Source organism: Euleptes europaea, chromosome 6 (assembly GCF_029931775.1).
Source record: "Euleptes europaea isolate rEulEur1 chromosome 6, rEulEur1.hap1, whole genome shotgun sequence".
Taxonomy (NCBI): domain Eukaryota; kingdom Metazoa; phylum Chordata; class Lepidosauria; order Squamata; family Sphaerodactylidae; genus Euleptes; species Euleptes europaea.
This window is the reverse complement of record NC_079317.1, coordinates 88115483-88140259: the sequence shown is the minus strand read 5'-3', so window position 1 is coordinate 88140259 and position 24777 is coordinate 88115483. Positions and strand designations below refer to the sequence as shown.

Sequence of the window (24777 nt, the reverse complement as noted above, 5' to 3'; positions counted from 1 at the left end):
GATGCTCTGCCACGGAGCCATGGGAAGGCAGTAGGCCTTTGCTGTTGAGTCTGGCTCTTCCGTCTGTAAAGATGGTGCTTGCATTTTTCTGTCATGGCTAAGAGATGTGGTAACCTAGAACCGTAATCAAAAGGGATTCTGATATGTCTTTTGGTAGCACTAAAAGTAACATGTTCTGCCAGTGTGAATGGAACATAATTGTAATGCTTTGACATACTAAGATATCAAAGAAGTAGGTGTGCATTCATGAAGAAGGAACAGGACATTGTGCAAGCCACACTTTTTTTTGCAATATTTTTTTCTTTTTACCTGTGAGTACTAAATAAACCATTAACAAAGATTGACTAGCCGAGTGGAGTCAAACACATAAATTGTTTGCACGTGGCCTTAAAAAATAAATCAAAACTGCCATAACTCTGAAAATTGTTTATCAGATCTTCTCAGGAGAGGAATGATGTAAGACACTTTGTATCTCCATTGGTGAGAAAAGTGGGGTACAAAGTAAATAATAAAGTTATTTTACTAAATATTCTTAAATCTGTTTACAGTCCTTTTAATTTTAATGTTAGTAATCTTGTCCTTAACGTAATCAATGTAAAATGTATTTGGCAGGCGTGTTCCTACTTCAGTTCGAATGCAGTGCCTCTTAAAGTTGCTTTGGTGAATGCTGATCCCTTGGGAGAAGAAATTAATGTTATGTTTAAGGTATCTTTTTCATGTTCAAGTTAGACCAATACAACTTTATAGCAATAGAAATTTCATTAATATTGTTCTTTTGACATCTGTTAGATTCTCATGACACGTACCTGATCCATCAACATATGAAATTCATTTTCATATTCAAAGGCTGAATCAGTAAGCAAGACTTGGACAATAGAAGGTAGAAGTGTAGGAATATATATTAAAACCTTTATTGGCATAGATATTTTAAATACACCAGTCAGTCATTAAAATACAGTATTTAAATAATAGAATATAAATAAAATAATTAAAATCTGTGATTTTTAAAGTGCTATGTAGTCTATTTAATAGAGTTTAGCTCTGTGGGGGGAGCTTAGTGCAGCGCTCCTAGAGAGGTTTCCAAGAATGTTGCTACCATCAGTGTTATATGTGCGTTACTGTCTCCCTTAGTAGGTAGCGCACTAGGCCCACATCTGTTTGGGCTAGACTATCCTTGAGTAATGGTAGCAGGAATTTTTCTCATGGAAGCGCATGAGGATCGCAGTGTAATAGGACACGGGCTACCGATTCAGGTTGTCTCTTTGGGCAAACAAGTGTAGGAATATGTTAAATGGTCACTTTGGTTCAAGGCCACCTTCCAGATATTAAGAGTGCTAGCATCTACTTCTGCAAGCCCAGTGACACTTTGGGCAAGTTTTATAAGCAGCAAACTCTCCCTCTTCTGTTTTTCTTTCTCCCCTTCTACCCTTGATGCATGACCAATCACTTTAGTTTGAAACACATTTCATGACCTGCCATAGGGTGGGTGGGGTGGGGGCTTGCTGTTCAGAGAAAAAATGCCCAGTAGGCAGGTACAATCTTTCTATATACCTAGTAGATTTTCATATTTCTAGGATCCTACTGTAGCTTTTGTCATCATACTTGTCGAGGCGAAATGGCTGGAAGAACCAATGCTGAATGGCCTATGAATGAAGTATTACTTTGCACACAGCCTGAGAACATGGCTGTGCATAATGGCTGTGCTTTTGCTAGTAATGAGGAAGGCCAAAAAGCTGCTACGTAAGGCAGTGTGAATCCCTTTCTACAGGAAAGTGTCACACTGTTCTCCGAGCTTTTGAGATTTTCCCAGGCATTGCTCATTCCCCTCCAAGCTTATATATGTAGCGAGCAGGAAATGAGATCATCAAAAATATATGCAGAATTCTGTGTACAAGGCCAGTTTCTGTGCCTGTGCAGTAAAATGTGCACCTTGCCTATGAGGCTTGTCCTGCGGAAAGCGCTTTTGTTTATTTGCTGCCTTGGTTCCATTTTAGGTTGGGGAAGATCTGCGACAGGATATGTTGGCCTTGCAAATGATAAAAATCATGGATAAGATCTGGTTACAGGAAGGACTGGACCTGCGGATGGTTATCTTTAAATGTATTTCAACTGGCAAAGACAGAGGTGCAAACTATTCCTAGTTCTTACTGTGTGGGGTCTTCTGTGACATCTTGGCCTTGATCTACTCTGTCTGTATTCCCAGTGGGGATGGTAACTTCAGAGCAGGAAGGCTGAGTACCGCTCTAATTATGCAGCATTTGCAAAACAAGCAAGAGGGATGCTTTGTAGTTAAAGTAGCACTATTAGGGAGTAAAATGGATTGAGCTGTCCAGGGTAATTGCAAAAAATGTGTTCCTTAGTCAGAGATGTGCTGTAGAAAGCATTAACACAGAACTGTTAAATATTTGTATATGAGGATATCTTGGGATGAAACTAGATGGTGTATTTTAATGGAAAATAGAAGCCGTAGGATGAGAGAGTGATCTTGGGATCAGAACCACAGTATCGGGAGGAGGGGATGAGAATCTAATTTTTCCCAGTGTGCCATTTTCCTAACCTCGGTATTACTGCTTGGGGTGGGTGGGTGGGGTGCCCTGCTGCATGGGGAGCCTGTCTTGTGTAAGACTAAGGAAGTAGTATGGCTAATGGTCTTTTGGCTGCGAGCTGTTGATTTCACTCAAGTGCATTGATTAAGGATCAAACTGGATTTGCTGCCTTGTATACTTAGAATCTTTAACTGAGCTTTAACATTATATAAAATCAAGTGGAGAAGTCAGAAGAAGTTGTAGGGGGCACCTCATTTCCCCCTGTATCCCCTTGCCTGCGCTATTTCCTCTTTCCCTCCTGCTGGCAACACCCATATCCTCACCTTTCCCTACTTCTTTCTTTCCTTCCCACCCACCAACCAACCTACCTTTTATCACCTCCCCCACAATCTTCACCTATAGTATTTCATTTAAACCCTGCTTTTCTCCAAAACGGGGATCCAGAACAGCTTTACATTATTCTCCTCTCCCCCATTTTATCCTCAGCAACAAACCTGTGAGGTAATTTAGGCTGAGAATGTGTAACTGGACCAAGGTCACCCATTGAGCTTCTGCAGCAGAGTTGAACCCGGCCCTCTCATATTCTAGTCTGGAATTCTAACCGTTACACCACCCTAGCTTTTATGGAATGGCTGATGTCGAACAGTAGTGAGCAACCAGTCCTGGTTGAGTCAAGCAAGTCACATGGTAGCATGTCGCCTGGTGGTTGCTGCCAAGCCTGGTCCTGATGAGTAGGGTTGCCAGCTCTGGACTGAGAAATACTTGGAGATTTTGTGGGTGGAGCCTGAGGAGGGTGGGGTTTGGAGAGGGGAGAGACTTCCAAAGCAATCATTTTCTCCAGGTGAACTACTCTCTGTTGCCTGGAGATCAGCTGTAATCCCAGGAGATCTCCAGCAACCATCTGGAAGTTGCCAACCCTTCTGATGAGTTCTCCTTCAAAGGCCAAAACAGCTCTGCAGAGGTCCCTGCCCCCTCTCCCTGCCTTTTCTGGGAGAAACCAAGTCTTGAAGACTGGCAATACTGCTGTGGTTGCCAGCAACAGCCACTGAGGGCTTTCATTTCTTAAAACCACAGGTGATGCTTCTGTCATTTGGGGGGGGATTTAACCCCCTTTTTTAAGATTTCAGATTTTTCTGCAAACCTGGGCTGTTTTTCAGGTTTGTAGAAATATCTGTCTTGTCTGTTCATTACTTTAGTGTCCAGATTTAAGTGTCCACATATTTGGTCATGTTAGATATATTGATGATAAAATGCATTTGTAATTTGTATTCCTGCTGCTATTTCTATTTTTTGGGTCTGTGAATTATATGGATTTACAGAAATATTTCTTTATAAAGTGTTTAGTAGACCTAAGTTAACATATGATAATTAAAGAAATAGAACCTTCTTGCTAAGAAATATTTTGAATATGTTTAACTAAAGGAATGGTGGAGCTTGTTCCAGCTTCAGATACACTTAGGAAAATTCAAGTGGAATATGGGGTGACTGGATCCTTTAAAGACAAGCCACTTGCAGAATGGCTAAGAAAATACAACCCTACTGAAGAAGAATATGAAAAGGTAAGTTCCTGCAGATTCAGAACATGAACTTTTATGATAAAACTATTATTTTAAAAAATAAGATACTGAATATTATGTCCTAATGACTTAAAAAAGTAATACATCATGACTTAATTATGAATATGTCATAATTTAAAAATATATGTGCAGTGTAGAGGAACTTTGACATAAACTAATGGCATTTATCCAACCATGCGCTTCCAAAGACTTCAGGACACTTAGCTCTTTGGAAGGCAGCAATTTCCTCCAGTTCCCCCTCCCACTTTGTTCCTTATGCTAGTCCTGAATGTCTCCAGATGCAAAGGAACAGCAATGTTGGATGGCCACCTGGGCTTAAAATCCTTCTGAAAGATGTCTAAATATCAATTACAGCATCAATTATTAGGTTAATAAGCTTAATACAAGGAGCCCTGTGGTGCAGAGTGGTAAGCTGCAGTACTACAGTCCAAGCTCTGCTCATGACCTGAGTTCGATCCCAACGGCAGTTGGTTTCAGGTAGCCGGCTCAATGTTGACTCAGCCTTCCAGCCTTCTGAGGTCGGTCAAATGAATACCCAGCTTGCTGGGGGTAAAGGGAAGATGACTGGGGAAGGCACTGGCAAACCAGCCCATAAACATAGTCTGCCTAGTAAAAGTCGGGATGTGACGTCACCCCAAGGGTCAGGAATGACCCGGTGCTTGCACAGGGGACTGTTGCCTTTTTTAAGCTTAATACAGCCTCTCCTGATAACTTTTACTTTAGAAGCATACCATTGGATCTAAGATAATGGAATTAAACTTGAACCAAGGTTCTTCTTGACTTGCTTGTATCCACTTATGAATGGTCTTTAATATTGCTGCATGGTAATAAGTTGTTTGGACATACCCAACCCACCTTCTAATTTTCTTCTTTGTAAAATTTGTAAGGCTACCCTGAGTTTTTTATTAGTCCTTATACATTTTGTTAATTTTTTTTTGCCATTAATTCGTTTTGCTATTTGCCCTGTCAGTTATATGAGAAAACTTTCAGAAAGGAAAAGAAGTCGGGAAACAGTCATTGTTTTTAAAGTTATTTTTCCAAACCAAGAAAGTGTAATCCTGACTATCTAACCAGATTTACTTTAATTGATGCCCAGATTCTAATATAATGTTCTCCATATAGATCTAACCCCTATGCTTTTATTTCTGTTTTATTTTAGGCTTCTGAAAACTTCATCTATTCTTGTGCGGGATGTTGCGTAGCCACATATGTCCTAGGTATCTGTGACCGTCACAATGACAACATAATGCTTCGCAGCACAGGACATATGTTTCATATCGATTTTGGAAAGTTTTTGGGCCATGCACAGATGTTTGGAAGCTTCAAGAGGTATGCTATGAAACCATGAAAAAATAAAATGGGAGATGACATGCCTCAGTTTTTCATTCCGGAAACTACCTGTCTAGCTTTATAGTTTTATCATCAAGACTGTTAGCCTTCTCTAGCAATGTACTTTGCTAGCTGTAACTTCTCTTAAAAGAATATTATGTGTGAAAAGGTAATATTATGTGTGAAAAGGTAAGACCACTATGCAAATACTTTCTCCAAACTTAAGTTATAACTTAGGAACTAGGTCTGCCCTGAACCGTCTTTCTCTTCCTTCTCCTAAGTGTTTCTTGCTCTCACTTGTCATGGGCAAACATCGTGCAGACCCTGCTCCTGAAAACTGATGAAGTGGGGGTTGGGTGTGCGTTTCATTTGGGTGTGAAATTTTTCACAAAGACTATCATTTTTAGTGTTCTGCTAATATCCCATCATCTTACAAACAAAAGAATATGACAAATGGATTTTTAAGCTTTTCTGTGAAGACATCTAAACTAGCTACTTCAGCAGACAGAGCGCTTTTGCATGTCCGCTTAGTCTTAAGTGGTCTATCTGTTTCAGGGATAGTGGTCATAATTTAACAGTCAGCACGTTCTGAGACCCAGACGTTCTCATTGTACCGCTAAGTGTTGAGATCACGGCTTGTGCTTTGTTGATCTCTTTCCTTACATGCATAGGATGTAGCTAAAAATCTCACCATACAGGTGAGAATCTCTGAAGTAAATGAAATGCTGTAGCCCATCCTAGGTCAGGTAACGTGAATTTGTTGCTTAAGAATCTGTTTTGATTTCACCTTCTCCTTTGAAAGGGACCGGGCTCCTTTTGTGCTGACATCAGATATGGCCTACGTCATCAATGGGGGTGAAAAGCCTACTATTCGTTTCCAGTTGTTTGTCGATCTTTGCTGCCAAGCTTATAACCTGATCAGGAAACAAGCCAACCTTTTTCTTAATCTGCTGTCATTGGTAATAGTCCTAAATTGTATCTTGTAAGGTTGATGATCTGTGGAAATCCAGCTGATGGAGGTTTTTAAGCAGAGGCTAGATGGCCATCTGTCAGCAATGCTGATTCTGTGACCTTAGGCAGTTCATGAGAGGGAGGAAAGAGCAAAAGTCCAGTAGCACCTTAAAGACTAACAAAAATATTTTCTGGCAGGGTATGAGCTGTGGCTCACGAAAGCTCATACCCTGCCAGAAAATATTTTTGTTAGTCTTTAAGGTGCTACTGGACTCTTGCTCTTTTCTACTAGTGCAGACAGACTAACACGGCTACCCACTGTGAATTATCTTCATGAGAGGGAGGGTATCTTGGCCATCTTCTGGGCATGGAGTAGGGGTCACTGGGGGTTTGGGGGGGAGGTAGTTGTGAATTGCCTGCATTGTGCAGGGAGTTGGACTAGATGACCCTAGTGGTCCCTTCCAACTCTATGATTCTATGTGTTTTCATATCAGCTATATGGTTTTCAGGCACAAGAAACTCCTGTTTAAAGTTAAAATGTGGCACTGAAAATGGAAAAGACCAGTTTGTTTACTTGTGCAAGCTAAGTTATCTCTATCTTTAAAAGGGCTGCCGGGTTTAAGATGCATTATTCCCCTGTATAGATGCTGTCTTCTGGATTACCAGAACTTACTGGAGTGCAAGACTTGAAATACGTCCTGGATGCTCTTCAGCCCCAAACTACAGATGCAGAAGCTACAATTTTCTTCACAAGGTTTGACAAAAAAAAAGCATTATGCATGAAGAAGAGCTAGTTTTTATATGCCGACTTCCTCTACCACTTAAGGGAGACTCAAACCGGCTTACAATCGCCTTCCCCTCCCCACAACAGACACCCTGTGAAGTGGGTGAGGCTGAGAGAGCTGTGACTTGCCCAAGATCACCCAGCTGGCTTCGTGTGTAGGAGTGGGGAAATAAATCCAGTTTACCAGATAAGCATCCGCCGCTCATGTGGAGGAGTGGGGAATCAAACCCGGTTCTCCAGATCAGACTCCACCGCTCCAAACCACCGCTCTTAACCACTACACCACACTGAGTGTTTCCATCAGTTTTGTTAATGGGCTTGTGAAGAAATCTCTTGTCAAAATGTTTCTTGAGTTTCTTTCCATTTGCATTTGGGTAAATATGATTTGACATCTGTGTTCACTGTACTACAACTTCAGTTGCTCAAACAGTCCTGTTATGATGATGGATTCATTTGTTTAGCCATAGGCCATTACAAAATATCCTTACATATGTACAAAAAAAAAGAAACCTAAAATGGTATCTAAAAAAGAAAAAATTGCACCGATATACATTGCCCAGATAAAACAATTTCATACACAATCTCTATTAAAACAGAGGTCACCCTCATTTGATTTCCTATACAGAATTTTTCTTGATAGCTTCAAGAGGTCTAATCTTCCTGGCAGCAATAGCAAATTGAGACATTCTGAAGGTGACATGCAAATCAGAATCAGAAAGTGGGAAAACCAATTTATCGATTTCAGAACGAAAAATCACTCCCTTCAAAATTCCATCCACGAATGTGGCTCTAGGCTCACTATACAACGGACATGATAACACATAATGAAAAATGTCCTCCAGCGATGAAGATCCACGGATACATGTCCAATGTTCCTTTGGGGTTTTATTATACCGACTTGTCAGAAAGGCCGAAGGCATGGTCTGAAATCTTAGGGAGGTAAAAGCCACCCTAAGGTTCTGGGATGTGAGGTTGACCAAATAACTGGAGATGCCGGGGATTGAACCTGGGACCTTCTGCATGCCAAGCAGATGCTCTACCACTGAGCCACAGCCCCTCCCCATGGCACCCGCCAACACCTTTCCTGGTGCCCACCAAGTTTTTAGGAAGTGTGTGTACCCAGGTAAGGTTGTTGCTTCTGATTTGGCCATGGGAGATATCTTTGACTGTGCAGAAAAGTTGCTTTAGCAGCAGCTGCCACCACTATACAGGGATCTTCACTGCATGACTGAAGGTGTATTCAACAAAATATTTTTAAACAATATGTTTATTTTAAAAGGCATCCTCTTAAACCCGTGTTGGCGAACCTATGGCACGCGAGCCCTCTCTGTGGGCACGCGCGGACCTGTTGCGTCTGCCTAGGGCTGTGCCGTGTTGCTGTGGTGAGGGCGCTGAGGGCGGTGCTCCCCAAGCCCATGCTCCCTAAGCCTGCACTGGCGCCCTCCCTCTCATTGCACCCAGGGCAAGCCCCTCCCTCTCTCAGCTGAGCTGCGGCCGAGCACCTTGCCACCCCCCTTCTCAGCTGAGCTGCGGGGCAGCTCAGCTGTTTGTCGGGGCCCCACCCGTCTTCAGTTTGGACCGGGAGGCTGTGGCCTAGCATATTGCCACGCCCCCCCTCTCAGCTGAGCTGCAGGGCAGCTCAGCTGTTTGTCGGGGCCCCCGCCTGTCTTCAGTTTGTCTGGGGCCCCGCCCGTCTAAAAAAGCATTTAAAAAATTCTACAACATTTGCAGACAATCCTACAAGCCATCAGGAAATCTACAAGGAATTTTCTAGTATTGTAGCAGCTGCACAGGTGAATTTTAGCAACAGATTTTTACAGTTCCGTAAGATGGAGACAACCCTGTGTTTTCTTACTTCTCCAGATAAAGCCACATTTGAAGAACTTGATCTTTCCTGCCTACACTGGTTAGATTTAGAAAATCTGGAAATGGAGCTAATAGAATTTCAAGAAAGCTCTATTGAAAAATAAATTCTATGACCTGCGTAAAACACTTGAGAAGATAGAAGGGATGCCAAAGGACAGCACAGTTAGTTCTGAAAATGAAATCCTTCAAAGTGTGGAATTCTCTGCCAAATAATTTTAAGTCAATGAAAGCACTTGGGATTGCTTTCCTTACTTTGTTTGGATCATCTTATGCTTGTGAGCAGCTTTTTTCAGCTTTGAATTATATCAAATCTGACACCAGAAACAGACTAACAGATGACCTGAGTGCTGCATGTGTTGCTCTCAAACTTACAAAGTATGAGCCAAGGGTAGACAAATTATCAGCATGCACACAACAGCAAAAATCACATTAATTGTTCAAAAAATTTGACGATGTCCTCAAAGATGTCACAAAAATGGTGAATTACATCATGGCTCGTGCTCTGAATTGTCGACAGTTACAAGCCCTTCTTGAGGAGGTTCAGGCACAGTATAATTGTTTACTTATGTACAATAATGTCCGGTGGCTGAGCAGAGGACAAGTCCTGGAGAGATGCATGCCCAATGCAAACTTTTACCTTTCAATAAAAAGTTGTTTGTATCATTGAAAGCTCTGTTATTGTGTTTTTCTTTTAACGGAAAATATGTGAATGTATGAGTTGTTTTTTCTAAACTAAAACCTCAGTATTCAGGTTAAATTGCTGTATTGGCCAAGAATCAGATTTAAAGTTTTGCAAGACGAAAAGAAAAGAGGAGGATTAGCACTACCCAATCTTAAGCTATACTATCATGCTGCCTGTTTAACTTGGATTACAGAATGGATTAAACATCCCAAAAGTAGACACATCACTTTAGAATGAGCGGATTTTGGGCAAGGATTCCATAAAGTTTTGTGGGACTCCTCAACAACAACTCAAACAGATAAAACATCAGAAGACTGTGATATCAAGATGGCGATATTAAAAGTTTGGAAAAGGTATAAAAGAAGACTCAGTCCCTCTCCACCATCCATAATGTCCCCGATCGAAACCTATCATGATAATGTTAAACTGAAAACGGCTGTTCATTTCATGTACAGTGACATGGTAGACCCTACAGGAGAAATCAAAAGTTTAACTAAACTTCAAGAAAAATTCCAAAAGTTAAACTGGCTGACTTACCTTCAACTGAGATCCAATCTACAAAAAGACTGTTTACATCCTCGCCCATTTCGAGAATTGACTGAATTCGAACTGACAATAACTAAGAACGATGTTCACTTGTTAGGAGAAATCTACAAACTCCTCTTGAAATATGACACAGAAGAAGAACAAGTGAAAATCAATATGATCAAGGGGATGCAAAACTTTGGTGAAATGGTTACAATGGAATCATGGGAAAAACTCTACGTCTGAATTGAAATATACCGTGTGCCAAGAAGTGAAAGAAAATTGGTATAAAACATTCTACAGATGGTACATGACCCCAAATATGATTTCACAGATGACTTCCTCCGGAAAGAAAGGCGCTTGTTGGAAATGTCAAGAAACGGATGGTTCTTAATTTCATGTTTGGTGGACTTGTTCTAAACTACAAACGTTCTGGAAAAAGATCCAACAAGAATTACAGACAATAACAAAAATGAAGATAACACTAGACCCTAAATATTTCCTGCTCAGTATTGTCCCATCAAATTTGCCTTCGAGATTTCATGATGTTTTTAAGTGTGCTACAACGGCAGCCAGAGTGGTTCTGGCAAGAACCTGGAAGCAAATGCAAATACCCGAAATAGAAGACTGGAAAGAAAAACTCCTAGACTACGCCAGTATGGCCAAAATGACTTTCATGCTGAACCCCAATCACAACGAATTTACAGAACAATTTGACGAAAAGTGGGAATCATTTTACATTTACATGACTTCCAGTTAATCAAATGATTGATAAATACCGAATAGCACTAGAATGAGTAATAGGCAATGTTCTGTCCATTATGTTCCAACCATTCGTCATGTAACTTCTGGGTTTTCAAACGGTATAATACACTTTTATTATGTAATAGGTAGATAATCTGATTGATTTTTATTTATTTTTTACAATCACATATTCAGATATATTTTATTTTACTTGATTAATATTCATGCTTGTTATATGGTATTGTATTCGACTAAGTTTACTTTCCCATTGAATCTGCTATATTGTTTTTGTATATCAAACGGTTTTTACCCTTCTCTTCTTTTCCCTTCTGTATCCCCTTAATTATAAAAATAAACCTTTAAAAAATTAAAACAAAAAGTGGGTTTTGGGTTGAAGTTTGGGCACTCGGTCTCTAAAAGGTTCGCCATCACTGTCTTAAACAGAGCTTCTGCCTGAAATGTTAAAGTGCTGCTGGTAGAGGTATGGCATGACCCTCACTCCGACGTTTTGAGGTCGGCTCTGCCTCAGATGTGGCATCTGTTGTGCCCACCACTCTGTGTCAGACTTCCAGAGGTGCCTGCAGGCTCCACAAGGTTGGGGACCCCTGCGCTAGAGTTGACTGTTTGAACTTCTAATACTGTATAGCACAGCCAAAATGTTGTGCATGCTCAGTCCATGGAGCAGAATGTAATCAGTTTTTCCTTTGTTTCAGACTGATTGAATCCAGTTTGGGAAGTGTTGCCACGAAGTTCAATTTCTTCATCCACAACCTTGCTCAGCTCCGTTTTTCAGGCCTACCTTCCAACGACGAGCCCATCCTCTCTTTCTCTCCTAAAACGTACTCACTTAAACAAGATGGCCGTATCAAGGAAGTGTCTGTGTTTACATACCACAAGAGATACAGTCCAGATAAATATTATGTAAGTGTGTTATGTTTTGACTCCTAAGGATGTTTTCTGCATCTCTTTAGCCACCTTGCTTTCTCCCATTCACTTCTAACCAGAATGTCTCCCGTTACCCCCATCCATAATGTGTCTCAGTTATAGATCCTTCTATTTTTTTTTGGTCTCAATATAATTGTCAAACCCTGAGTCAGATCATTGTTGTTGCTCACTTCTAGAATATTTTGCTGTTCGATTCAAATGTTGCCTCATTTTGTAATCTGCTTGTTGACTGTCTGAAAAGTTTTTATCATACTTGTAAATCAACCTGGAGTCTCAGTGAGAAGGGCGAACTATAAATGTGTAGATTTGCCTGGGTCTGGCAGATCATTGCCAGCAGGGGGCACTTGTGTCTCTCACAGGCCTCAGACTGAGAGGGAAGGAGGCTTCTGTCACCCGGGTTCTTCACCTCCGTCCTGACCCTGCTCCTTTCAGCCTCAGAAGCAAGAGCCAGTGTGTCCTTTCTGACCTATTTCCCTTTGCCTTGGGAAGGGCCTGGCTTGTCCTGGGGCCAGCCCCTTTGGAGGCGGCACCCCTTTGGAACAACCATGGGACCTGAGCGATTACTTGTGGGAAGCCCCACATCCCAGCTGAGACGACTTTGTGTCCCGTCCCCCCCGTCCCCCCCCGGTCTCAAGGCTGCATCCCAGCTGCTCATCTGATACAGGGCAGCTAAAGGGTTGGTTTCTGTCAAGCAATGAAGCAACAGGCTTTGCCTCAAAGGTGTCATATGTGTTGCAGCTTTGACTCTTGGACACTGAGGAGTGGGTCTCTGGCTGACCTCAGAGTTGGGGGGCCTGGAGGTTGCTTAGGACCCAATAGTAATAATAATATGACAGACAGTGAAATCTATCTGATGAAGTATGAGTACTCTGTACGAGTGAGAACTCTTGGAAAAAGAGCAAGGTAATCGCCATTACTACTGAAGAGAGCTGCTTGATTTGAAAACAGGTTGATATAGCTACACCCTCAAAAGGAATGACCATGTTACCTTTAAACCAGTCACCAAATTTGGGGGCTTAGCAGTATTACTGATTACTTTCATACGAAAGGCTTCAGTAGCACCTTGGCCATGTATAGGCCACTATCATACCTCAAGGAACTAGGAAAAACTGTTCATGGGGCATGTCTTGAGCACTCCTATCTCCTGATGGCCTCCAAGAGATTGTGGGGGGGGCTGCTATACTCCTCAAAGGAGTCTCCCAGCAGTCACCTCATTCTCCAGGATTCGATATCCTATAGCCCAGGCCTTTGTTGTTCCACTACTATGGAGCAACCTCCCAAGAGGCACCGAGTCTTGGGATCTTCTGGTGAGGCTATGAAATAGAGCTCTCTGTGGGACAGCTTTAGATGTGTTTTAATTAGCTGTTTAATTATTGTAACAGATAGTTATTTTTATTGCATTTACCGTTACCCACCTTGAGTCCTGGGCTGTCTTACGAGAAAGGTGGGGGGTACATAAATACCACAGATAAATGTTGAGTTCACCTGGAAGCCAAGACCGAAAAAAATTCTAAAGCTATTTACAAATTTGCTACCTACTATTTACTGTAGTGTAAAGAAGATGGAGAGATATCAGGGATGTCTGTGCTCAATATGGGATTGCAGGTGTGGGGTGCTGAAGTGGAACAACACTGAGTTGAGCCTCATAAGACAATTCCAAGGCTGCTGATTCTACCTGTGTGCTTTTCTTGTCTCCCCTCCAGGGTAGGAAGCCATGGCCAATTCCTATACATTTCTGTGTGTGTGTATGAGTCTAACGATACTGTTTCAACAGTTATGGCTCTCGTGTTATGACCAAAGCCAGGCCTTGTGATAATGTAACGCCTGCAAAGGAAAATGTTATGGGCTTATATATTGCCATCTAGTACTTAAAGCATGGTGATAGCATTGGGTGCTGCTGCTTTCTTTGCTGTATTTCCCATTTGGATGCCTTAGCAAAACGTCATCATGGTGAACATGAAAAGCCTGCACATTCAAAACAGCCAAATTAATTTCCTCAGTAAAGCTGTTAATCTTACTGGTCCCTCAGAAGACCTTTTAAAGAAGGGTGATAATTAAATACAGTGACAACTTCTGATATGAAAAGCATGATCCTTAAAGCCTAAAGTCTGGACAGCTGACACTATTTATTTGTCTTTTTTTCATGGCTTGATGGGAAACAGATGTTTCTTGTATCTATTCATTTGGCAGATCTATGTTGTCAGAGTTTTAAGAGAAGGGCAGGCTGAACCCACATTCATCTTTCGGACATTTGATGAATTTCAGGAACTCCACAATAAGCTTGGTATCCTGTTTCCTCTTTGGAAATTACCAGGGTATGTTTCAAACAATTCTTATGTTAAAATACTGCACTTACTGGCAGTAAGTTTCCTTTCTGTGTAGACATAAGGTTTTGCCTTCCTAAGATTTGCTCTACAGTGAACCTCTGAGAATAAGTTCACATTAAAGCATTTCAAAGTGTGCTGTTGTTGTATCTCGCCCATGGGCAATCTAACCTGTGTACCGTATTTTTCGCTCCATAAGACACACTTTTTTCCTCCTCAAAAGTGAGGGGAAATGTCTGCGTCCTATGGAGCGAATGTGTGTGAATCCGGCCCCAGGGAGAAGGGCAAAGCTGCCTAGGCAGCGCAGAGCAGTTTAAATACCCCCCCCCCCCGGCTTCCAGGGAGTCCCTGGAAGCCGGGCAGGGGGGGTCTTGAAAGTTCTCCATGCTGCCATCCCAGGCAGCGCAGAGCGGTTTAAATACCCCCCCCCCCCGGCCCGGCTTCCAGGGACTCCGGGGGGGGGGTCTTGAAAGTGCTCTGTGCTGCCTGGGATGGCAGCATGGAGTCTCTAGAAGCCGGGTGGGGGGTGGGGTCTTGAAAGTGCTCTGCGCTGCCTGGGATGGCAGCGTGGAGAACTTTCAAGACCCCCCGCCCGGCTTCCAGGGACTCTGCTTTAAAGCCTCCTCTAAAAACTTTTGGGTGGTGCAGCACAGCTGTTTTCTATGGGGCTTTCCTTCCATTTCCCAATTTTATGTAAAAAAACAACAGCTCTTTTTTCCTCCTGTTGAAGCCGCAAAACCTCTGTGGAGGTGATGTGTCAGCACCTCTGCCTCACCATCCCCAGCTGCTGCGTCTTTGAGGAATGGGCTGTTACTCAATATTTTTATTTCAGCGAAAAGTAAATATTGTTTGTTTCTATAATCATTGGTATCTGTGTCATAGCTTTCCTAACAAGATGGTTCTAGGAAGAACTCACATAAAGGATGTAGCAGCCAAGAGAAAAGTAGAGCTGAATAGCTACATACAGAGTTTGATGAATACATCAACTGATGTGTCAGAGGTGATTATAAAAACCATATTAATGATTTTGTTTTAAGTATTTAATGCTTAATACAGTCAACTTAACATTTTTTTTGTCTTTATCGCCAGTGTGATCTTATTTATACTTTCTTCCATCCCTTACTCCGTGATGAAAAAGCTGAAGGAATTGATGGAATAGCTAGGTGTACTGGTAAGAATATTATTTTTGCACTGTGATGTGAATATTGGAAATATTCTGTTAAGGGGCGATCCAAGCATGAAAGGAAGCAAAGAACATACTGAACACAAAAAAACATGGTATGTACATGTTTCATGCTACAGGCAAATTTCATGCAAATTAAGTTTCCTTGAACAAAAGTGTAGCTGGATTCTTCCCCTTTTGGTGCTTAATGGTGAAGCACAGATCTTGTTTATTTATTTTGTAGCAAAAATCTATATTGTACCTTCCATAAGAAGCATGTGTCACACTTCTCACTAGTAAATTTGTTTTGCTGATTGTAGCAGGGTAATTATTCTTTGACTCACCAATTCGTATGATTAATATGTCCTTTCCAGAATTGTCTATGTGCTATGGTACTGTTTTAGACCTCACAAACAAAGGTTTGTTCACTCATTCTTCCTCTGTTCCCATGCATGCAGAGTATGATTGAAAACTTCCTAGTTCCTGAAATATTCAGTCCCGTTCCAAATAGTCATGACATCTGATTGTGGGTGCCTGGAAAAATTGGAAATGTTTCTTCCCCACAAACCATGTTTCTAAACCATCCTATTTTGAATCCCAGTGTATGGACAAACAAACAAAATCTAATTTGTCCACATGCCCACATCCAAATGTCACAGTGAATTGGATTGAAGACTTCCAGGACCAGGAAGTTTTGATTCATGTTCTGCTCACAAGGGGTGGACGGAAGTAACACAGTGTAGCAGTAAATAAGTGCATAGTGCTATTTAAAGAGGGCAGGAATCCATAAACTAATTAAATGTCAACTCAACCTCTGCAAAAGAAGAGGATGACTTAAACCTGCAAAGATTCTACATTAGAATGTAGGACAAAAAATCTTTACATTTTCCTTTACATTTTTAGATGCATGTCCATCAAGTCCCACCTCAGGCAAAGTAGGTGGAGAAGTTAAGCTGTCCATTTCGTATAGGAACAGCACTCTGTTTATCATGGTGATGCACATTAAAGATCTGGTAAGTGAACAGATTTGTCTGTTTGATTTTACCCTGCCTTTTCTCAAGGAGTTCATGATCATGTACAGTGTTCTCCCATCTTCCTGTTTTATCTTCATAGCAACCCTCTGAGCTAGATTAGGCTAAGAAATTTGACCAAGGTCATCCGGTGAGTGTCAGTTTCCCAAGCTGTCATCCAGCACTCAAACTGCTACATCATATTGTCTCCAAAAAATAAACAATTACTCTGGAAACATATGGGAATGTCTATAAGATTGTAATTGTACTATGTTGTTGCTATCAGGTTACTGACGATGGCACAGACCCAAATCCATATGTGAAAACATACCTCCTTCCAGATGTACATAAGACATCTAAACGGAAAACCAAAATATCACGGAAAACAAGGAATCCTACATTCAATGAAATGGTAAGTTAAAGCAACATGCTATATCAGAATGTTGAGTAGCCTATCAAATTTTGCATAGCCATTGTGGCTAGAATTTTTAAAACTGGGAAGTTAATTCATTCACTTGTGAGCATTTGTATACTGGCTTGGATGTTGAAGAGAGGAACTTTTCAAAAACATCGTTCAAGTAGGAAGCTAGTACCTAGATTTTTTTAAAAAATGTATGTCCAAATTGCACCTAACTTTGTTTATCCATTTTATATCTTTATAAGAATCATTTCCTAAGTGCTGCCATACCAAAATCCCTTAAATTATAACTAGGCTCACTTTATTTTATCCCAATCCAACTATTCAGAAAAACCTGAGTTTTATGATTAAGCCATAGAATAAATGGAAAAGGCAACCTTGTATGTTCATCTTTAAAGTAGTGTACACAAACTGTAAAAACAAAAAAAGCCCGAGCAATTTACAGTGGTTCACCTGGTAATTGAACAAAATAGGTATAATGTGAATTACTATGGGGAAAATATTCCACAGCTGAGGTGCCACAACTGAAAAGGCCCATCACTAGATACTGTCTGACATCAGATGGTGGGAACACAAAGCCGGGCCGGGGATGCAGATCTTAATCAGTGGGCAGATTAGGTATGGGAAAGTACAATCCTTCAAGTGTTTGGACTAAGGCCAGGACTGAGCATCTTTTTCCAGACTAAAAAACACACACTCAAATTGTGTTAAAAAGCCTGGGTGAACAGAAACATTTTGGCCTAGAAACTAACTGGTAGCCAGCATTGTCCTCTTAATACTATTATGACATGGTCTGTAACCTTCCATCAGTAACTTGGTGTGACGGACAGCTATCTGCAAATGCCTTATACCAGTGTGAGAACCCTGGCTCATCGCTCACCAACAGCACCTGATGCTTGCCTAGGCTGAGACTCAGTTTATTGCTTCACATCCAACCCATTGCTGTTTCCAACATTCATCCACAATGCCCATTGATGCACCTGATTCTGTTAGGGAAATTTGGGTTGGGTGTCATCAGAATACCAATGGCACTTAATCCTCTGAGATCTTTTTCATTGGCTTCATGTAGATTGATAAACATATTCCAGTAAAAGAAACTTCATTGGCATACATTCTGCTGTTCTTTGTACCGATGAAGTAATGATGATTGTTGTTTTTAAACAAGAAGTACTTTCAATTATCTTAGCACCCTCTTGCTGAGCTATGCAAAGCATTTTTAAGCCACACATTGGAGGTCATAACAACTATTCATCTTTTCCCCCATATGCTAGACTGAAGGAGAGAGTTGTCTTAATTATGTAGTAGATGGCAATAGACTAAGGCCTGAAGAAATACAGAAATCCCTATGTCCAATTCGGCGAGGCACTGTGGCTCAATGGTAAAGTATCTTTTTTGCTTGCAGGAGGACCTAAGTTCAGTTTGTTAAGTGATGTGAAAGTTCTTCACCTGAGACCCTGGAAAGCCACTGCTACTCAAAGTAGATAGTACTGACCTTGATAGACCAGTAGTCTGATAAGGCAGCTTTGTGTGTTCAACTCATCAAGTGTTTATAACTTTGTCCTGGATATAACTGTCCTAAATGTCATTGCTTCTGGGTTTTTTTACAGCTTGTGTACAGTGGATATAGCAAAGAAACATTAAAGCAGAGGATACTTCAGCTAAGTGTGCTCAGTGCTGAATCACTACGCGAGAACTTTTTCCTGGGTGGTGTCACTCTCTCCTTAAAGGATTTTAACTTGAATAAGGAGACTGTCAACTGGTATCGGCTGACTGCTGTGCCGTACTTGTGAGCTTGAAAATTCGTACAGATGAAAATGAGAATAGAATTGAACAAACTTGACTCCACTGCTATCTGGTCACTTTTCCTACTTGAAGATAACTTGTACACTTTAGCATGAAACACTGCAGCTCATCAAGATTATGGTTGGACCAGCCTTCAAAAAGTTTAAACGGGACTTCTGGAAAAGCAATTCTGCTTTATGCTTTTACCGTAATGTCAAAGCATTGATGTAAATTAATAATGTACATTTAATATTTGTGGATAATGAAGTTCCTAAACCATGACTAGATGTTCCAAATTAAGTCTGGGGGGGAGGGTCTTTTTATTCACTCAAATTTGAACTGCTTGCCTTTTTTGATATGTTGCAAGCTGCTTTATATTTCTGCTGGTGTCATATGTACCACCGTGTTGTAAAAATACCAACACAAAAAAATTGCTCTTTTTCAAGAAACTGTTAGTTGCTGCACAGTCAAAAGGGAAAACTGGACAGCTGAGAAACTTCCTTATTGCCTGTCACAGTAGGACTCCATAAAACCTCTTCAAGGCTATTATCAGGATGAGTGCCAATAATGAAAATTACAAATTATAGTGCCTTATTTTGTCATTCAGCTGCTTCTTGAATTTCACTTCTGATATTTAAAAAACCAACATCTTTATCCAGCCCTTTTAAAAAATGAATGAGTGTTTCCTCGTGTGGCTCACTATTTAAGTATTTTATCGAACACTTTCCCTTACACTTGCTAAGTTTCATAGGTTAAATTTGAATGATGCCACACATTGGAATGCTTGTCCATTTTACCTTGTGACCTCCATTTATGTGCTCTTAAGTAGTACCTTAATGAACTGCAGTTATTACATGGATGCACTTTCAAATTGACTTAGTTATGTTTTGATATGCAACTCATACATTTCCAGAAACTAGATAATGTAGATTATTAACTGTTTGGTAGGACTTTTGGATCCAGTTTACAGATTGCCTTTCTAGCAGTCCCTGATAAATCACTGTACCGTCAGTAACGTGATTAAAAAAATTAACCTCAAAGAGCAAAGGACCATAACACCAATTTCTGATTGGAAATAAGTTGCACCGGTAACTTTTGGTGATGAAATTGAGCTAACTAGGTATATTTTCCAGGAACACTAAAAATAATCCTCCAAGCACTTTATTCATTTCAGTGGATCTTGGCTTGCCTTTACTGAAATGAATGGAAGATGCACAAGCCCTGAATAGATTATAGCCTAAATCCACTGACTAATTTGATCTGAAATTTTATATCTGTGTGACAACTAAGGGGAGATTGCATATAAATGCTATCTCCCATAAAAATTGTCTGACCTAAATGTAAGCTTAAATGCACAATATTTTAATGCTAAAGCCCAAATATTTTTTTAGTAAAGGTAAAAAATCTCCACGACAATTAACTTAAAACAAAATATGCAATGGCCAATGAAAATATGGGAGACAGTGACAATCTTTGTTTTAGTTGCCCAGAAATGAAATAGGCTCTAATTTATTTTCTCTAGTTACCAGCCCGTGCTGCAAACCTAATAGAGCAAAGTAAAGCACATGAATTCTTGGTGCCTAAAATATCCATGGTCCAACTGTATACAATAAAACCTTGGAATGTCTCCCCGAATATTAAAACCACCATTGTGGCTAAAAAGAAGCTGCTTTTTTTAAAAAAAAAAACCAAATTCTATTGGTAATTATTTTCATTATGTAAATAGTAATTATAGAGTAAGTAGAATAAACTAACTAGATTGTATTTCCGGATCACTTGATGCTTTTTGAGACACATTCCATCCACCGAATCACAAGTCATTTAAACAGGAAACCAGACTACTGTTTTCGTGAAACGTTCCATTCAAGTAATTGAAAGCAATATATGCACTGCTTTTTTGAAGTCTGTTACTAGAGCACAGTATCTTGCAGCACAAACCTAGAGGTTTAAAGGGTTATTTTCACAACACTTGTTTGCGACGGCACATGTGCTGTACTTCTTTCGGTAGCTTTTGTCAATGTTTTTCTTAGCTCACGCCTGGGCTTCACCACTTTTCACATGACATACACATTTGCTTAAAGTTATTTGGACACATTTTTTAAAAATCATTGTCCCTATCAAAAACTAGTTTTCTTCTTTTTGAACTATTTATGGTAATATTGATCCAAAACAGATGGTTCTGCAATTTACAAAATATGCTCCACATTTTAAAACTGACATGGGGGCGGGGGGTGCCGGGAAATTGATATGAAAGTTTATACTTTACTAATTTTTTTAATGGGGTGGTATCATGACACTTTTATACTTAATCAAATAAACTCTTATGCAACATACATGGACTGCAGCCAGAAATAATTTGTCTATTTACATTTTTTTTTACTTGTTGAGGAAAGCTTCTTTCTGTAAGAAAAACGACCTCCACGTTTTCTGTACTAAATATCCTGGCTAGGACTTTGCACTGAAGTTTTTTTTATTACTGCCTTTTTATGAGCTCCACATACACAAAAGCATGAGTGATCTTTGATACTTCTCTATTTTTAAAGTTTAAATTGTGTAGAAATCTTAGTATCTTGCCTTAAAACCAACGGCTCTTTCTAGAATACTACACAGTACAGTGTTCAGATAGAACATTATTTGCAGGATAATGCAGCAGTCCAGTGGAGTGTTATGATAGTGGTGGGCTGAAGCATGCTTAAGTCTGTGTTGGATTGTAGCCGCTGCATGTTGTTACATAGAGGAACGTTTTCCTGGCAATATTGTACCATTATAACCCATAGGAATTTTTCCTCCTATGCTTTGTACTCTCATACTGTGACTAAATCTACAGCAAAGGTTTATAGATAATGCAATTTACTGGGAGCAGTTTGCCCTGAATTGTCTATCTCTAAGAACCAAATACTTCAGTTATATTACACTGATAGATAATAAAGATGTACAGTATTTCTATCCATATCCTAACCCATAATATATGGGTTAATGTGACTCCATAACTGTCCTACAATTACATTAAACACTATTCTGGAATAAATAATGTATTGTCTCTTTTTGTTTCTTTTCCCATCAAATATATTAGAGATATGGAAGCTAAGAAACAGGGCAGTTCAGTCCTAAACCTTGGATGCTGGTGCAGGTAGTCATATCCTCTGCACTCTTAGAGAAAAAAAGTGCCCCAAAATTCTCAGGTCAAAGAAACTGAGAGCATAGCAACTGCATTGGAGACCATAGGGAAATTGCCCACCAGTCATGGTGTGATATGATGGCATCCCCCATACACATAAGCAGCCAAACTAATGCACAGTGATACCAGCACACCTCGGCACCACCATATCTCTTCTTGGAGTACCAGTTATTTATTTATGCTGGTTCTCACAATAAGGAAAGGACCAAAGGAAACAAAGTATCCTCTTCTGCTCTACGGAGGACTAAGGTGTGCCCAATGCTAAGATCTCTGTAAATGAGGGTTCAAATTCTCCCTGCAAGCACATTATTTTTTGACAGGCACAGAAGGAAGCATGACCACTCCAGCAATATCACCCAAACACCTCCCTAGTTCACCTTGCAGGAAAGACATCCATTTGAAAGGCCGTGACATCTCCCACACAAAGAATGAGTGTGTTGCGGAGGGGTGTGTGTGTGGGAGGAGAATGATACCCTGAAGAACAGCTTCACTGAGATACGGGCACTGAGAGCAATAACAGAACACTCAACCATACATTGACAGAAAGCACCTGTCATTTCCCCAATAGCTCACTATAGAAAAGCATATATAGGAAACCGAAATGAGGGGGGCACAGATGGAATACGGCAAAACACATATTTTGACCAGCACTAAAGCAACCAGCAACATAACAGACAGGATTAGAATCCACATCTCACATAGCGCAAGTATTCCTCTAACCTAGTGGTTTCCAAAGTGGGCAGTATCACCCCCTGGGGGGCGGTGGGATTATCTAGGGGGGCGCTAGGGGTGGGCCCCGTCTACTGTGTTGTTCACTAATTTACAATAGGTCAAGCTAATGCACCATGCTGGCAAATTTGGTGGAAACTCAGAATTTTTTCCCAGACTTCAAAGAGCTGGTACCACTGGATCAAGTTCATCAGTTTTGTTGAATGAATTTCAACTGAAAAGTTTTAATGTGATTTTGAACAGATGTGCAATTAATTGTTACTGTTTTGAAATTTCATTGTTATTTTCTTTAGTGCGTCATGCAAACCCCTATTTTGAATAATGCTTTTTATAGGGTAGGGTAGGGGGGCGCTGGGGTTGATTTTGTGGGACCAAGGGGGGGGTGGCCCGAAAAGTTTGGGAACCACTGCTCTAATTGCACCCCAAAGGAGCACGCAGGGGGGGGAAAGACATCTCATGAGGTGCAGATAGCAGTGCAAGGCAAAGAGTAGAGAACAGCATAATACTCTTACAGTGCTTGAAAATACTGTATCAAACTTTGTGGTTATGTACTAGTTGCCTGTGGAAGTAATTCCAGGCACAGCTGTGAAGCCAGGCACTGCCAGACCAAAGCATGAGATCGCCACCGCTATTTTGCTCGGCCCCTTGCCATGCGGCCATCCCTGCGGTGAAAGACATCTTGTCAGTCTCTGAAGTGCCACTGGGCTGCCGTTTTGTTTTACAGGAAGAAAGTAACACAAAAAATTCACCCACGGCGTTTCATTCGACCAAGGGGCCAAAACGCACAGGAGGTTTTTTGCCTCGGATTTGCCGCTCTCTGGATGCACATTTTCTCTGGCCAAATTCTCAAAACTCAAAAAAATGAGCCCCTGTGCAGTTTTGAAAATTCAGATGGGGAAAATGGGCATTGATGGCCCAGGCTAGCCTGATCTCGTCGGATCTCAGAAGCTAAGCAGGGTCGGCCCTGGTTAGTCTTTGGATGGGAGACCACCAAGGAAGACCAGGGTTGCTGTGCAGAGGAAGGCACTGGCAAACCCCCTCTCTCAGTCTCTTGCCATGAAATCCCCAAAAGTGGTCGCCATAAGTTGGCTGCGACTTGAAGGCACTTTACACACACACGGGACTACCTTTACCTACCTAAGGCCAATATTACACAGAAGAATTGATAGCAGAATCTCATTTGGGAGCACACAAAAACTTAGTCTTTAAACAGCATGCAACTCTTCATGCATCTGAAGCAGTAGACTGCTGTTCAGTAAGGCTGATGTGACAATAAACCTGTTTGTCCTTAAGGTGCTCCAAAACTCTTGTTTTGGCTGAAAGTGCTTAGGATCATCGCTATGCTTCTGAAAGAATTTACTGAACCACCATATGTGATATGTTGCCTTGCCTCTACCAGAATCCCTCCCTCATTTTTTATAGCATTGAATATTGTTGTGACAAACCGGGGGTTCGGGGGGGGGGGGGGAGACCCAAAGACCATTGTTTCAAGAAACAGTTATTTTCATTCATTCATTCATTCATAGACCTTTATTGGCATAAAAAACAGTTATTTATTTGGAGCAGCTGCGACCCAGAGGCCCTAATGGGGAGAAATCTCTGAGTCCCGATCATACTGAGGAAGGGATATTTATCCAAATTCAAGATGTGACAACCCATCAACATTCAGGGTAAAGCTGATAGCACTACAGACAGAGAGGCGGCAGTACAGTAACAGTTTCACCCAGTTCTTGTTATGGTTCACTGTGACCCTCCGCGACTCTTGCCCCAGTAACTTAGCACACAGACACACTTGAGAGATACCCTGCCCAGCAACAAGCTATTCCCTTGCTGTCCTTAATACATTTACAGAAAGGAAAAGAGATTATTACAAATTGCTAAATCAGTGGATCTTCCATAGTCAGGGGAAGTCTACCTTGCTGTCCCAATATGGTGAACAGCTAGATAAAAGCTTTCTGTAAGCGCGCGCACACACACAGCGACAAATCCAAGGCAAACCCTCCCCAGGCGTTTCCTCCCTTGAAGGGTCAGGCGTGGTCTCTTAGCAACGCCAGACAAACGGGGCGGGCTAGAGCGCCGCCTCTCGCAGCGCATCACGGGAAAACGAAAGCCGCGTCCGCCCCGATGCATGACGGGGGCTGTATTTCCTGGGCTCGGACTCGCCTCCGGGTCTGACGAGGGCGGCGGCGGCTCGCGACGACGTCATTTCCGGCGGGGCCAGGTCG

At 41.2% G+C, this 24777-nt stretch overlaps 1 protein-coding gene across 1 annotated transcript in view; it reads left to right on the top strand.

Moving 5' to 3' along the window:
* Window positions 1–18768, top strand: part of PIK3C2A (phosphatidylinositol-4-phosphate 3-kinase catalytic subunit type 2 alpha) — a 46024-nt gene extending 27256 nt beyond the window's left edge. The window contains exons 20-32 of the mRNA XM_056851145.1: window positions 613–705; window positions 1995–2124; window positions 3969–4105; window positions 5283–5452; window positions 6255–6411; window positions 7048–7157; window positions 11718–11925; window positions 14140–14264; window positions 15156–15273; window positions 15363–15444; window positions 16339–16448; window positions 16732–16857; window positions 18471–18768. Of these exons, the coding sequence (XP_056707123.1) occupies window positions 613–705; window positions 1995–2124; window positions 3969–4105; window positions 5283–5452; window positions 6255–6411; window positions 7048–7157; window positions 11718–11925; window positions 14140–14264; window positions 15156–15273; window positions 15363–15444; window positions 16339–16448; window positions 16732–16857; window positions 18471–18653 (1749 nt within the window). The 3' untranslated portion in view covers window positions 18654–18768. The remainder of the gene's footprint in view (window positions 1–612; window positions 706–1994; window positions 2125–3968; window positions 4106–5282; window positions 5453–6254; window positions 6412–7047; window positions 7158–11717; window positions 11926–14139; window positions 14265–15155; window positions 15274–15362; window positions 15445–16338; window positions 16449–16731; window positions 16858–18470) is intronic.
* Window positions 18769–24777: the final 6009 nt, after the last annotated feature.